General features: G+C 39.7%; 1 protein-coding gene across 1 annotated transcript in view; it reads left to right on the top strand.

Moving 5' to 3' along the window:
- The window catches only part of LOC308278322 (uncharacterized protein), a gene marked incomplete at both ends in the record, with an annotated part of 32,691 nt that extends 20,077 nt beyond the window's left edge, over nucleotides 1–12,614 (top strand). The window contains 2 exons of the mRNA XM_080718028.1: nucleotides 8,117–8,210; nucleotides 11,662–12,614. Coding sequence (XP_080574154.1) covers nucleotides 8,117–8,210; nucleotides 11,662–12,614 — 1,047 coding nt within the window. The remainder of the gene's footprint in view (nucleotides 1–8,116; nucleotides 8,211–11,661) is intronic.
- Nucleotides 12,615–13,646: the final 1,032 nt, after the last annotated feature.

Genomic DNA, 13,646 nt, shown 5'->3' with positions numbered 1-13,646 from the left:
TGTCACCAAAGCCACCATAACTAACTCCTTATATAAAGGCTTATCTCTGGTATCTGAAAGCAGTAAGAAAGTCAGTCACTCCATAAGGGGGCTCAGTAGGGGACAGATCTTTGCCATGCATTTTTCTTAGACAACTAAATATGTTCCAATCATGGCTTTATTAGAGATCATGTAATGCCCCCTCCCAGGTTCTCCTACTCCTCATATTCATAAACACAAACTATACTCCCACAGAAGAAGACAATCTGTCTAGTCTACATTTCTTATTTTATCCTACCACACAAGAAAGAAAAAAACAGAACCAACACAAGCAGAATCATCTGAATGTCAAGAGAAGTTGTACAACTGATGCAGAAATAATAGTTCTGACCTAAACCAAAATGTTGTCCAAAGTTTATGATTGGTATTAATTGTTCTGTGAGGGAAAATTGGGAAAACAGTTATCCATTGCAGGGAAATCAGTAACTGTCTTAGAAGAGCTTAGATAAATGTATCCTATCTTCAGGGAATGTTATGTAAGATACATGAAAGCTGTATTTTTTCAAATAGGACAATAACAGACACAGGATTCTTGTAATCCCCAACACAATGTCAGGAAACCAACAATGAACAAATAGTATAACTCTTAAATTCCTACTCTGCTGTCAAGACTTTATCACCAGGATAGCTTTCTATTCATATTTGATAAAAAAAATTTACATCAGGTTATGGTAGGAATCTCAGTTAAAGGGAATCTGTATTTGATTTGGTTGTTGTCTTACATAACGTGTGTAACCCTCAGCAAGTTAGATGATATTAGTGATGTCAGATAACATAAGAGGATATGGGAAAATGATTTCAGTATACTATGGAGTTTCAAAACTTTCCTTGATACCATCAATTAAATTATTGACTCTGTGTTTCCCTCACAAGCTTTGGAGATAGAATAGAATGTAGCAGGTAAAGTTCCAAACAGTACTGGAGACCATCTCTGCCTGGCGTCCTTTCCCTGTACAATCACCTGCATTGGACTGAGTGGGAAGCCTCTAAGAAGATGCACATCTTTTCTCTGTATTCTATCACACAGAACTTTGTCAAACCCACCCAACTTATATATCAACCAATCATCAACCTATTGATTGATCTGCTTTTGTATCATCTGTCAAGGGAGAATAGATACCTAAATTAGGATGAGGTGTATAATTACTAAATAACATTTCTATGCATGAGAATTTAAAGACAGGAAGAAACCAAAAGAAAATAATTGATATCTGCTTTTCTCAGAACTCACCTTACAGGATGTGATTCCTTTCAGTTATAAAATTCATCTGAACTTTTTCTATAATTTTTTACTTTTCATATTCTTTGTACAGGCACTACTTTGAAAGCTCTCACTCAACAAAAAGAAAAACTGTGTTGGAAAAAAAGTGGTCCATTTCTAATCAAGAGGGTGGAAAGTATCTGGGCTAAGTGGTAGGAGCTTAACTTGAGTTGGAGTCTCAGGAGACCTAATATCTCTTGGGTTTCCAGGTTTCCTAGATGAATATGAAACACCAGGAAAAAAAACAATGAAATATTTTTCATGAGCTTATGCAGTTCCCTACTTTTTCTTATTTGAACCCTCCTGGGATAGCTCATGCCTTCCTGGAACTAATATTTATACCTCAGAGGTAATAAGTGGGACTTAGTTACCCTTCTCCCTCACCAGTGATAGGAAGGTGCTCCTAAGTGCTTTTTCTCAGCTTACAATTGTCCAGAATCCATATTAGGCAACATTTGTTTGCCCTGTCCTGCTCAAAGTCACTGTATCTCCTGCCATCTTTCTATAGCAAGTTGAAACATTCAAATTCCCAAACTTTGTTGTTGCTGCTTAGAGTTTTACAGACACTTTTCCCAAAGAAAAACCTAAGGATTCATAATGATTTCCCAACTGCATAAGTATAATTAGATTTTATTGCTGTCATAATTTTCATTGTTTCTTCAAGTGTGAGTAAACACCTGTGATATTACAAAGGTTTATCTTCTTTTGTATATTCACTCTCCAAGAACTTTATTCCTTTTTTCTTTAGAGGTAATAGTCTTTTACTGAAATGTCTAAATATTTACAAAGTAAAAATATTAAGTTGTTTTTATTGTAATGTAAAATGTGCTCTAAAAATTAAATATTTTTCTGTAGACTTTTTGAATATTCTAGGTATTTTATCAATTGATTCCAATATGGTTTTACACATTGATATTTTTACATGTATCAGTATCCACTCATATAATATTTAATGTTTTGAGTATTTTTCTTTTTCTTCATTTGGAGTTAATTTAGGTATACTATAAGAATATTTTGTACATAAAGTTATATTGTGGCTAAAATTATCTCATCCACAAATTCTTTTTGCAGAAATTTGTCTTATGTTCGTAACTGTTACATATTCTTTTAAATAGTTTGCTTATTTTATTTTAGCTTTATTACTTTATTGTCAAAGAAAATGAGCTGAAAATTTTATATTCTGAGATGTTATAACTTTAGTTCAACATATCATTTTTATTATTTTGTTGTTTCATATGAAATGATTTTCACTTAAGTTAATATACAATGAATGCCAAATTTATACCATCCATTGATCTGTAATGGAGTTTTTATGTATACATTGTGAGTTAAGATCACAATTATTTCCATTTGAATATCCAAAGAACCTAAAACAATTTATTAAAGAAACCTGTCTCTCCCTACCGTGCTGCAGGCCGTCTTTATTATGTGACTCTCTGCGTATTTACTGCGTATTTACTCTTTCTTCTGTTGCATTTCTCTATTTGCCATGCCTCAGATACCACACTTTCTCAATTATTTTAGCTCTATAATTAGTTTTTTTTTTTTAACCTGTCTCTAGGACTCTTCCAGTTTTGTTTGATTTCTGCAAAACTATCTGGACCACTTGGAGGACCTATTCTATTCCAATACAGCATATACTTTCGAGTCTGCCTCTCCATATATGCAGAAGAAAATGCTGGTATTTTTTGGAATTACATTAAATCTATGAAAAATTTGAGGAGATGTGACATCTTTTAAATACTGAAACTTCCAATTTATGAGTGCTTATGATCCTCCAGTCCTTCTACACTATTATGTTTCTCTTGAAATATTTTTTAATTTGTATTGTCACATTATACATCTTGATGTACATTTATACCCAGATTAGGATTTTCTAGCTTCCACACTATTGGCCTCTTGCAAAATAAGCCTTGTTGTGAGAGCTTGTTCTGCACACTGTGGGATGTTTGGCAGCATCCTTGTCTCCTAGTCAGTAGGTGCCTGTAACTGTGACCTCAGCAGTATCCCCAGACACTGCCCAATTATCTCTGTGGGGCAAAATTACCTCTAGTTGAGACCCACTGGTGTAGATATTTAGTAGATGTTTTACTTCCTATGTTGAATTTAACAAACATGAGTAAATAGACAACAATGACGCATGTAATTACATAGCAGGCATTATTGCTTTTGTTCAACAGTCCATCATGTGAATAGATTTAAATTTTATTTTAACCAGCTGTTAAACATTTTAGTAATTTGCAGTTTTTACCTATTAAAAATAATGTTGCATTAAACTTTTGGTATACATATTATTAATATAGATGTAGATATTGATACTATATAGTTATGGAATTTCCTTTGGCAAACATATACTCTATATTATTTACCTTTCTTTTTAAATGCACATTTGCATTTATATACACATATTTCTATCAGATATATATGCACACACATTCCTTGAGGAATAAAATTCTGGGTCATAAAAATTTCATATCATTCATTTTAGTAGATACTTCTACACAGCTTCGCAGAACCAATTTAATGTTCCAGTGCTTGAAATTTCCACTTGTTCCACATGTGTTTCCCACTTATTTTCATGTTATCTTTTGTTAGTGGTTGTGTAATGGTATTCTATTAAGGTGTTAAAACTGTTTTTTTTTTCTTTAAAACTGATTATTAACCTAGAATTAAGATGGCAGTGGTGACAAGAAAGAGTTAAAAATTCTTTTAAAGACTAAAATAACAATATAGCTTATACTGTATAATCCAATTACCTTAAAAATTACTTGTTTCAGTGAATTCCTAAAGAAATTTGAAAATAAAAGAATTGGCTACTGACTTATCAACCTATAGGGATGTCCATAGAATATATGGGTAAGCTAACAAAAATATATATTTCAGTTAAATTCATGCATATCCTGTTGTTATAAGCAGCTCAAAAAAAGAAGAAAAACAGAAACATGAAATGTCCTCCAAAATCATTGCAAAATCATGTTTTTTTTTAGGATCTTGTGAGAATCTTTCTGGAGCCTCTACAGACTGCTCAACAACTCAGTGTACCCACTATCACCACAGGTACAAAATCATGATAGTAGTGCCCACATGTTATTGGCCCTGCCTGGCACTGCCACCATCTGAATTAATTCCCTCGCCTATGTCCTGTTTATTGTATGTTTCCTCAAAGTCTCATTGATACATTTTATCATTTGAGTGGGAACCCACCCCCAGTTTCTCTGTTTGCCAGAGGGAATGGGAGAGCATCTGGTACTTTGATTTCTATAGTGGAAAGCAGACCTACCTGTAGGAAGAGAGTTTAAAAGGTCCACAGCCAAACTACTTGAATAAATAAGTAACCCCCATAAAGATCCTTGATCTGCATGGACCACACACCTCTCCAATGCTCCCTTCCCCTCATATTTGCACACCACATTTGCACACACAGTGTGGCATGTAATAGAAGGCCATGTTACTCTCTTGTCACCCCCTTCACAGAGGTGTGATGCTCTGCAGTGCCACAGCTGCTGCTTACTGAAGTCCCTCACATCAACAATTCTGAGTCCAAAGAGGAGCCAGGCAATTTTCCTGACCTCTAGAAGCCAGTGCCCCCCCCCTCTTCTTTTGCAGTACTGGGGATGGAACCCAGGGGCATTCTGCCTCTGAGCTATGCCCCTAGCCCTATTTTTTATTCTTTATTTCGAAACAGAGTCTGACCGTGTTGCAACAGGCCTCACTAGGTAAGTAGCTGAGGCTATCTGCGAACTGTGAACCTCCTGTCTCAGCCTCCTAAATGAGCCAATGTCCTTTTTATTAAGTATTTAAACATAGCTAAATGGTTTGGAGGTCTTGTTGGGGAAGTTACTGCCTGTGCCTATATGTTGGAGTGTTGAGTCTATAAGCCTTCCTCTAAGAGCTTCACAGTGTCCTGTCTGATTTATAAGTCTTTGATCCATCTCGAGTTGATTCCTGCACAGGGTGAGAGGTAAGGATTTAGTTCCATTTTTCTACAAAGGGATAGCCAGTTCTCCCAGCACCATTTGTTTAAAAGGCTGTCTTTTCTCTAGTAAATGAATTTGGCCCCTTTGTTAAAGATCAATTGACTATATTGTGTGGGTTTGTTTCTCTATCTTCTGTTCTGTCCCATTGGTCTGTGTGCCTGTTTTTGTGCCAATACCATGCTGTTTTAACTACTATTGCTCAGTAGTATAATTTGTTTTTTGATTTTTTTTGTTTTGTTTTGGTGGTACTGGGGTTCCTGGAAGCCCTTCTACCTCTTGGCTACACTCCCAGACCTATTTTTACATTTTTATTTGGAAACAGGGTCTCCTAAGCCAGCGCACGCGGCTGGCTTCGAACCTGCGCGATCCTCCTGTCTCTGCCTCCCAAGCGCAGGGATTACAAGCGTGCGCCACCACGCCCGGCTCAATAGTATAATTTGAAGTCAGTGATTGTGATGCCTTGTGCATGGTTCTTATTGCTGAGAATTCCTTTAGCTATTCTGAGTCTTTTGTTTCTCCATATAAAATTCATGACTGATTTTTCTAGGTCTATGAAGAATGTCATTGGTATTTTATAGGAATTGGCATTGAATCTGTAGATCATTTTTGGCAGAATGGCATTTTGATGATATTTATTCTGCCTATCCATGAGCAAGGGAGATCTTTCCATCTTCCAAGGTCTTCAGTTTCTTTCTTTAATTTTTAGAGGTCTTTTACATCTTTGGTTAGGTTTATTCCTAGGTACTTTATTGGTTTTGAGGTTAATGTGAATGAAATTGTTTTTTGTATTTCTTTCTTCATGGATTCACTGTTGGCATATAGAAAAGCTACTGATTTCTTTAGGTTGATTTTATATCCACTACATTATGTTAAGTAAGATCTGCCAAGCACAGAAAGAGAAAATACATATTTGGGATGTCAGAGGGACTCCAGATAATGGAGGAGAAACCTCAGTGAAACCAGGGAAGAAGGGTATAGGAGGAAGAAGGCTGAAGTTCATTCATGGAAATACTACACGTGACTATGTGAACACATGTGAATATAATGGTGTTAACCTGGACACTCGGTATTGGGAGGGAGGGAAATGGGGAGGCAGTGGGAGGGCACCAAGTATTATGTGAATATATGTCATTGTCAACATGATGTGAGACTATAGTTCACCAATAATATATATATTAAAAATAAAAAATAAAGTAAAACGCAAGGAGGTCACAACTTAAGTATAGAGTTACAGGCTAAGTTTCAGGAAAAGGCAGTCACAAGCTAGGTTTAGGGTATGACAGTCACAGGCTAAGTTTAGGGAGGGGCAAGGTAAGCATTTTCAGGGAGAATGGGAGGTCATCAAGGTCTACTTTTTTATCCTATCTGGTCGAAGGAAGCTTGTCTGCTTGCAAACAATTTCCACTTAGCATGTACTGTTTATGTGGCTATACTGGTCCAAAATGGTGACCTCATCACATGAGCTAAGATAGCTCCCAACACAGAGGGACCCATCCAAATACATCACCTTTCCCTTCATCCAGATCCATGTCTGGACTCTCTTGGTGATGTTAAATCCACCTCTGGTTTGGCAGGAGAATTCCAGCTTAAAATCATGTGATCCTATGCTGAGCGTGGTGGCGCACGCTTGTAATCCCCACGCTTGGGAGACGGAGACAGGAGGATTGCGCAGGTTCGAAGCCAGCCGTGCACACTGGCTTAGGAGACCCTGTTTCTAAATAAAAATATAAAATAGGTCTGGGAGTGTAGCCCGGAGGTAGAAGGGCTTCCAGGAACCGCAGTACCACCAAAAAAAAAAAAAAAAAAATCATGTGATCTTTGGATAGAATCTCCTGATTTCCTGATCAAGTAATTGCTCTTAGAAGGATTCTATGCTACAAGGATACTATTATCAACTAAACTTCCTGGAATAGCCATAGGTCAGGGTTTACTGTTAACAAAGCCCAGAGCAACTTATTTCTACAGAGCAAGTTAATTGCCCCCAAAGGGTAAAGCAGGAGTCATGTTGGTCCCCCTGTCTCCTACTCCATGGGGACAACAGGAAAGAAGAAGCTGCCTACCAGAAAGGAAGAATCTTAAAGTCAAAGCCTAGTAACAGCACCTTCAAAAGTTTAAAAGTCTATAAAGGGGAGTGGTGAGCTAGAATTGTACAGAAAGAGCACAGTGCCACAAGCAAGTTTTTAAAAAGCCATGTCAAAGGAGACCAGTAAACCTGCTAAGCTAAAAAATGGGCTTCCATGAGCAAGAGCAAAGATCTGGAAGCTGAGACCATCAGCAGGCCGTGGCCTCACAGCAGATTCACACCCAGGTGGTGGCCACTGGCAGAGAAGTCTCCAAAACGGAGGTAGAGGTACAGTAATGTGTATTTCTAACTAAAAATGTATACATCAAATTACTGGAGCAGCTTTAGCTAATAATAGGTAAGCCAGGAATATTTTTCTGTTTCCCCAGGAGGAATATACTATTTTTCTGTAGAAAAAAATAATTTATAAAAGTAAATAAAAAGCTGAGGCTGAGACAGGAGGATCACAGTTTCAAAACCAGCCTCAGCAATTTAGTAAGACTAACAACCTAATGAGACCCTGTTTCAAAATAAAAAATGAAATAGGGCTGGAGTTGTAGCTTGGAGGTAGAATACCCCTGAATTTAACTCCTCATAACACACACACACACACATACACACACACACAAAAAAAACTGATATTTCAAGACAGCAGAGACAAGAGAAAAAAATAGAATATAGAAGAGAATCAAGACTAAGAGATTTAATTTTCTTCATGTAAGAACAAAATGTAAATTTATATAGATTAAGATACCACTTTGTTTTTTTTGTTTTCAGTGGAGACCTACGTCTATATCATCCCACAAACACACTCATAGGATAGAAACTAAGGAGGGAAATTTTAAGAGATTTGTCCAAAATAATGCGGCAAGTAAGTAGTGATTATCTCAGTACTGAAATTCTTTTTTTTTTTTTTTTTTTTTTTTTTTTTTTGGTGGTACTGGGGTTCCTGGAAGCCCTTCTACCTCTGGGATACACTCCCACGGGCTACACTCCCAGACCTATTTTTTTAACCTTTTCATTTGGAAACAGGGTCTCTTAAGCCAGCGAGGCTGCCTTCGAACCAGAGCGATCCTCCTGTCTCTGCCTCCCAAGCGCGGGGATTACAAGCGTGCACCACCACGCCCGGCCCAGTACTGAAATTCTTATGGTTTCAGAAATCAGATTATAAGACCTAACTGATATTGTCTTGAATTCAGTGTCTAGCTAATAGGAACATCCAGAAAGAAACACATTTATTCAGCACTTTCTTAACATCTTCCTGTGAAAGGTCTACTACAAATCTGGGATGAAAAGAGAAATGAAGTATAGTCCAGGTAGGGGCTCTGAGCCTAATGGGAAAACCAGGCACACTCAGGTCAACTGCAGCACGATTATGGCAAACCTGCCACGCAAATGTGAATGCAGCACCGTGAGGAGTATTAGGGATGAGTAAACATGTGGGGGAGAGAGGAATGAGGCTTTAACGAGCAGGCAACAGCCAAGTGAGAACTTGAAAATGAAGAGAAACTGCAGACATCCGAGGAACAGGCCAGTCCAGGTTAAAGAGGCTGATGTGTAAGGAAATAGGGAAAAGGGTGTGGGTTGGAGTACAATCTGAATGGAGTGCTGAGAGGAGCCTGGAGGAATAGCTCAACTCTGGATTGTGAGGGCTTCTGTTCCTATCAGTCATGCCAGTGAATCTGGACTTTTCCCCTTGGGCACTGCTGTACCACTAAAAGTAGATAATCAAAAAAGCATTGAGGAAAACACTAAGAATTGCTTCAGTTATGTTTCAAAATGGACTTAGTAGTTCTACTTTGAGATATGTTATTCATTTTCTATGCAGTTTACATCATTTCTTAAAGTGACCAAGTAAACTGGTGTTACTGTTTACCAGAGACACACCTCGGCTTAGCACAGGAATTCCTAATTCCAAAAAACCACCCAGAACCAAGCAACCTTGTCACTGAGTATTCTCTGTGGCACTAAAGAAGAGTGAGAGGACAAGATGACAGATACATGACAACTGTAGTTGGAGGAGAATGGCCAAATGGCAGATAGAGCTGCCACCAGGGCTCCCTTGGCCCCTATGAGTCAAGGATGCATGCCCTGCTTCAGTCACACACCCTGAAGCTTCTCAGTGATGCTGGGTGTCCCTGAGCCTTTGTGAAGGTGGCATGTCATTTGGATGTTTGCATCAGATCTGTAGACTGACTCTTGGAGCAAATGCTGGAGGAACAAAAGCGACACAAGGAAGAGCATCTCTTAGGCACTCCTCTAGTTTTGGGCTCTCCCCACGGCTAATGACATTCACTAATAGTCCTGGAAGGTCCCAGGTGTGGCGGCACATGCTTGTAATTCCAAAAGTCAGGAGGCTGAAATAGGAGGGTCACGGTTCACTGAAAGCCTCAGCTACTTAGTGAGGCCCTTTGCAACTCAGATCCTGTTTAAAAATAAAGAATTAAAAAAATAGGGCTGGGGGTATAGCTCAGAGGTTGAATGCCCCTGGGTTCCATCCCCAGTACTGCAAAAAAAATAAATGAATAAATAAAAGTAGTCCTGGAAGAAGGGCTTTCTGTGATGCAGCTTCTGATTTGGAGCACTTTAATTTACCACAGAGCAGCTCATTGGAAGCCATGGGTGAGACTTGAGTCACCTACAGGAAGATGGAATTTGTCTGACAATATAGGACCGCAACACATATTTGATGGAGACCAATAGTTAATATCTCTTGATTGCTACTGTGAATTATGTACATGAGTTTACTTGATCCTGACAACAATCCTACGAAGCAGTCACTTGTATTATCCTCATTTATATACAGACAAAAAAGATGAATTGGCAATTCCAAGTCTAAGTGGGAAAGTTGGGACTTGTTTAGCTCACTAAGACATTAGAAGCCATGGCATTAAATACAGTATGTACTTCCCTACTATATGGGTGGGAGGATGGATAGATGGATGGGTGAACAGGTGGAGGACTACACTTTTCCAGAAGTAGAGAAAATGTGCTCAGGTGCCCCAGAACTGTGATTTTATGACTTTAAATAATATGTGCATTTTATATAGAATTTTTGAAAATATATATTTCTAGCTAAAACTTCAAAGATTCCAAATATTTTAGATTCAGTATATACTCTGCATAACTTTTTAATTGGGTGTATTTGGAGTAGGAAATTAATTCCAACTCTGTGTTCTTCAAAAACAAATAAGATAAAACCTAAATCTCTGGCATACGGAGCACAGATCAAACTGAAGGAAAACAACAGAACAGATATTTTTTCATGAATTGATTTAGGTTTGATATCCTGGCTTGAAAAGCTCCATTTGTGGCCTTTCCTTGACACTCTGGATCCATGAGGGAGGGTTTCCAAAACCCCCTGTGGTGCCGAGCGTGGTGGTGCACGCTTGTAATCCCTGCACTTGGGAGGTGGAGACAGGAGGAATGCACAGCTTCGAAGCCAACCTCTCTGGCTTAAGAGACCCTGTTTCCAAATAAATAAATAAATAAATATATATATACATATATATACATATATATACACATATACACACATATACACACATACATATACATATACGTGTGTGTGTGTGTGTGTGTGTGTGTGTGTGTGTGTGTGTGTGTGTGTTTGGAAGTGTAACCCGGCAGTAGAAGGCTTCCATCCCCAATACCACCAAAGGAAAAAAAAAAAAAAACAGTGGCTCCTTTAAACCATCCATGGTTCAAAACCCTGTGTATGCTATGTTCTTTGACATATGTTATACATGATAAAATTTAACTTATAAATTTGGCATAATAAGAGATTACCAATAATACATAATAAGATGAAACAATTATAACAATATACCTTAATAAATGTCATGTGAAGGGTGGTCCTTCTCTCTTTAAAGAATCAGACAACACTTTTGGACTATGATTGACCATTACTAAAACTTAGGAACCATAACTGTGCATAAGGGGGGAGTACTGTACACTACTGTACTCTCAGCTTTAACCTTGGAGAAAAGAGCTATCGCCTGGAACCAAGTAAAATCTCATAATCAAGAGCTGGGGAAGCAAAGGCGGGATGATAAAAATCAAGAGTGAGATCAAGAGACAGAGAGAAAGATAGTTTAAGGATAGTTTATGGATAGTTTAAGGCCACCACTGGGGGTTTTGGAAACCCTCTCTCTGGGATCCAGAGTGTGAAGGAAAGGCCACACATGGAGCTTTTCAAGCCAGGATATCAAACCTAAAGAGATTCTCTCCTGTCCCTATTTGAAAATGACACAGAAGAGATGTGCCATGCCAGAGATTTTACAGGAATGTTAAACCTTTCTTTCCACTGCTCTTTTTGGCAGATGTGAGCAGCAAAGCAATGAGAGGTGGAAATCAGACTTTTGTGTCTCACTTCATACTGGTGGGCCTGCACCACCCGCCACCGCTGGGGGCGCCACTCTTCCTTGCTTTCCTCCTCATCTACCTCCTCACCGTCTCTGGCAATGGGCTCATCATCCTCACTGTCTTTGTGGACATTCGGCTCCACCGCCCCATGTACTGGTTCCTGTGTCACCTCTCCTTCTTGGACATGACCATTTCCTCTGCTATTGTTCCCAAGATGCTGGCTGGCTTCCTCTTGGATAGCAGGGTTATCTCCTTTGGGGGCTGTGTAATCCAACTTTTTTCTTTCCATTTCCTGGGCTGCACTGAATGCTTCCTTTACACACTCATGGCTTATGACCGCTTCCTGGCCATTTGTAAGCCTTTACACTATGCGACTATCATGACCCGAAGTGTCTGCAACTACCTGGCTTTGGGCACCTGGCTGGGAGGGACCATTCATTCACTTTTCCAAACAAGTTTCGTGTTCCGGCTGCCCTTCTGTGGCCCGAACCGAGTGGACTATTTCTTCTGTGACATTCCTGCCATGCTGCGCCTCGCCTGTGCCGACACCGCCATCAATGAGCTGGTCACCTTTGTGGACATCGGCTTCCTGGCCCTCACCTGCTTTATGCTCATCCTCACCTCCTATGGCTACATTGTGGCTGCCATCCTGCGAATCCGGTCCAAAGATGGGCGCCGCAATGCCTTCTCCACCTGTGCCGCTCACCTCACCGTCGTCATTGTGTACTACGTGCCCTGCACCTTCATTTACCTGCGGCCTGGCTCACAGGAACCCCTGGATGGGGTGGTGGCTGTCTTCTACACCGTGGTCACTCCGTTGCTTAACCCCATCATCTACACACTGCGCAACAAAGAAATGAAGGTGGCCTTGCGGAGGCTGGGGAGCTCCAAAGTAGTGCAACCTCACTGACTACACCCAGCCCAGACATGCAGGGATGCAGAGCCCTGATTGACACCAAATAATGGGAAAGATTAAGACAGAAGCAGAGACACAATTTCAGGCACAGAGCAAAGAACCCCAAGCATAGAGGCAGGAAGCCAGAAAGTTCCACGTTACAGCCTGTTCTCAAACATTATCTCCCATATATCTTCCTTCAAGTGAAAATGAATGAAAGCCACTTAGCCCAGGTAGCATCTTACAAGTTAGGTCCATGATAAGTAGAGCATCCGCATAAAAGCTCTGTCTCCCTGTGGCATCTATCCACATGGACGTTATTGTGTCTAGTCTGTGCTGATACAAATAACCTTCATGAAAAATGTTTCATTTTACCTTGACAACAACCAGGTGAGACAGGCATTATTTTTATTCTCAGGTAACTGTGGAAACTGAAATTCAAGGAATAAAATGGCTTTTCCACATTTCCTTCTCTCTGCCTTTTGTCTCAACAGAGAAGATAGGAGATGACCTCGGACTTGAACTTGAGGGAGTCATTTCACCTCCAGTTGAAGAGCCATACCATACCTGAGTATGCATAGTCTTCTGAGTTTACACAAAGTTCTGCCTCTGGTGAAACAGAGACAAGTATGTCAAAGATACGCATATAGAAACTGTCTGTATCTCCCAGAACTTCTATGGATGTTGATGGAGCCAATCACCTGAGCTGGTCAACTACGATATACACTGCCACACTGCGGGCATCTGTTACACAGCTTTTGGGTATGAGCATTGGGAAGTTGAGATGGGTCATAAACTTGACTGCAAGACATGTATCAAACTGACTGGAAGGCCATCCTAGCGGCCTTTCTTATAAGAATGTTGCAAGCAGTTAAGTGGGGATCCTTCACTCTCAGGCCTCCTGAGTGCTTGAGATGCTTTTGTTGAGGTTCCAAAAGTACATGGGCAAATACAGCCCAGGAGGATCACTGCATTCTCCAGACTCAGTCCCAATTGTGAAGAGAAGCACAGAGACCTGCATGCATGTTTGTTTGTAAGACTTTGAAC

This window comes from Muscardinus avellanarius, assembly GCF_963383645.1.
Source record: "Muscardinus avellanarius genome assembly, chromosome: 1".
NCBI classification, from domain to species: Eukaryota; Metazoa; Chordata; class Mammalia; order Rodentia; family Gliridae; genus Muscardinus; species Muscardinus avellanarius.
Note: the sequence above shows the minus strand (reverse complement) of the source record. Positions and strands in the feature narration are given on the sequence as shown.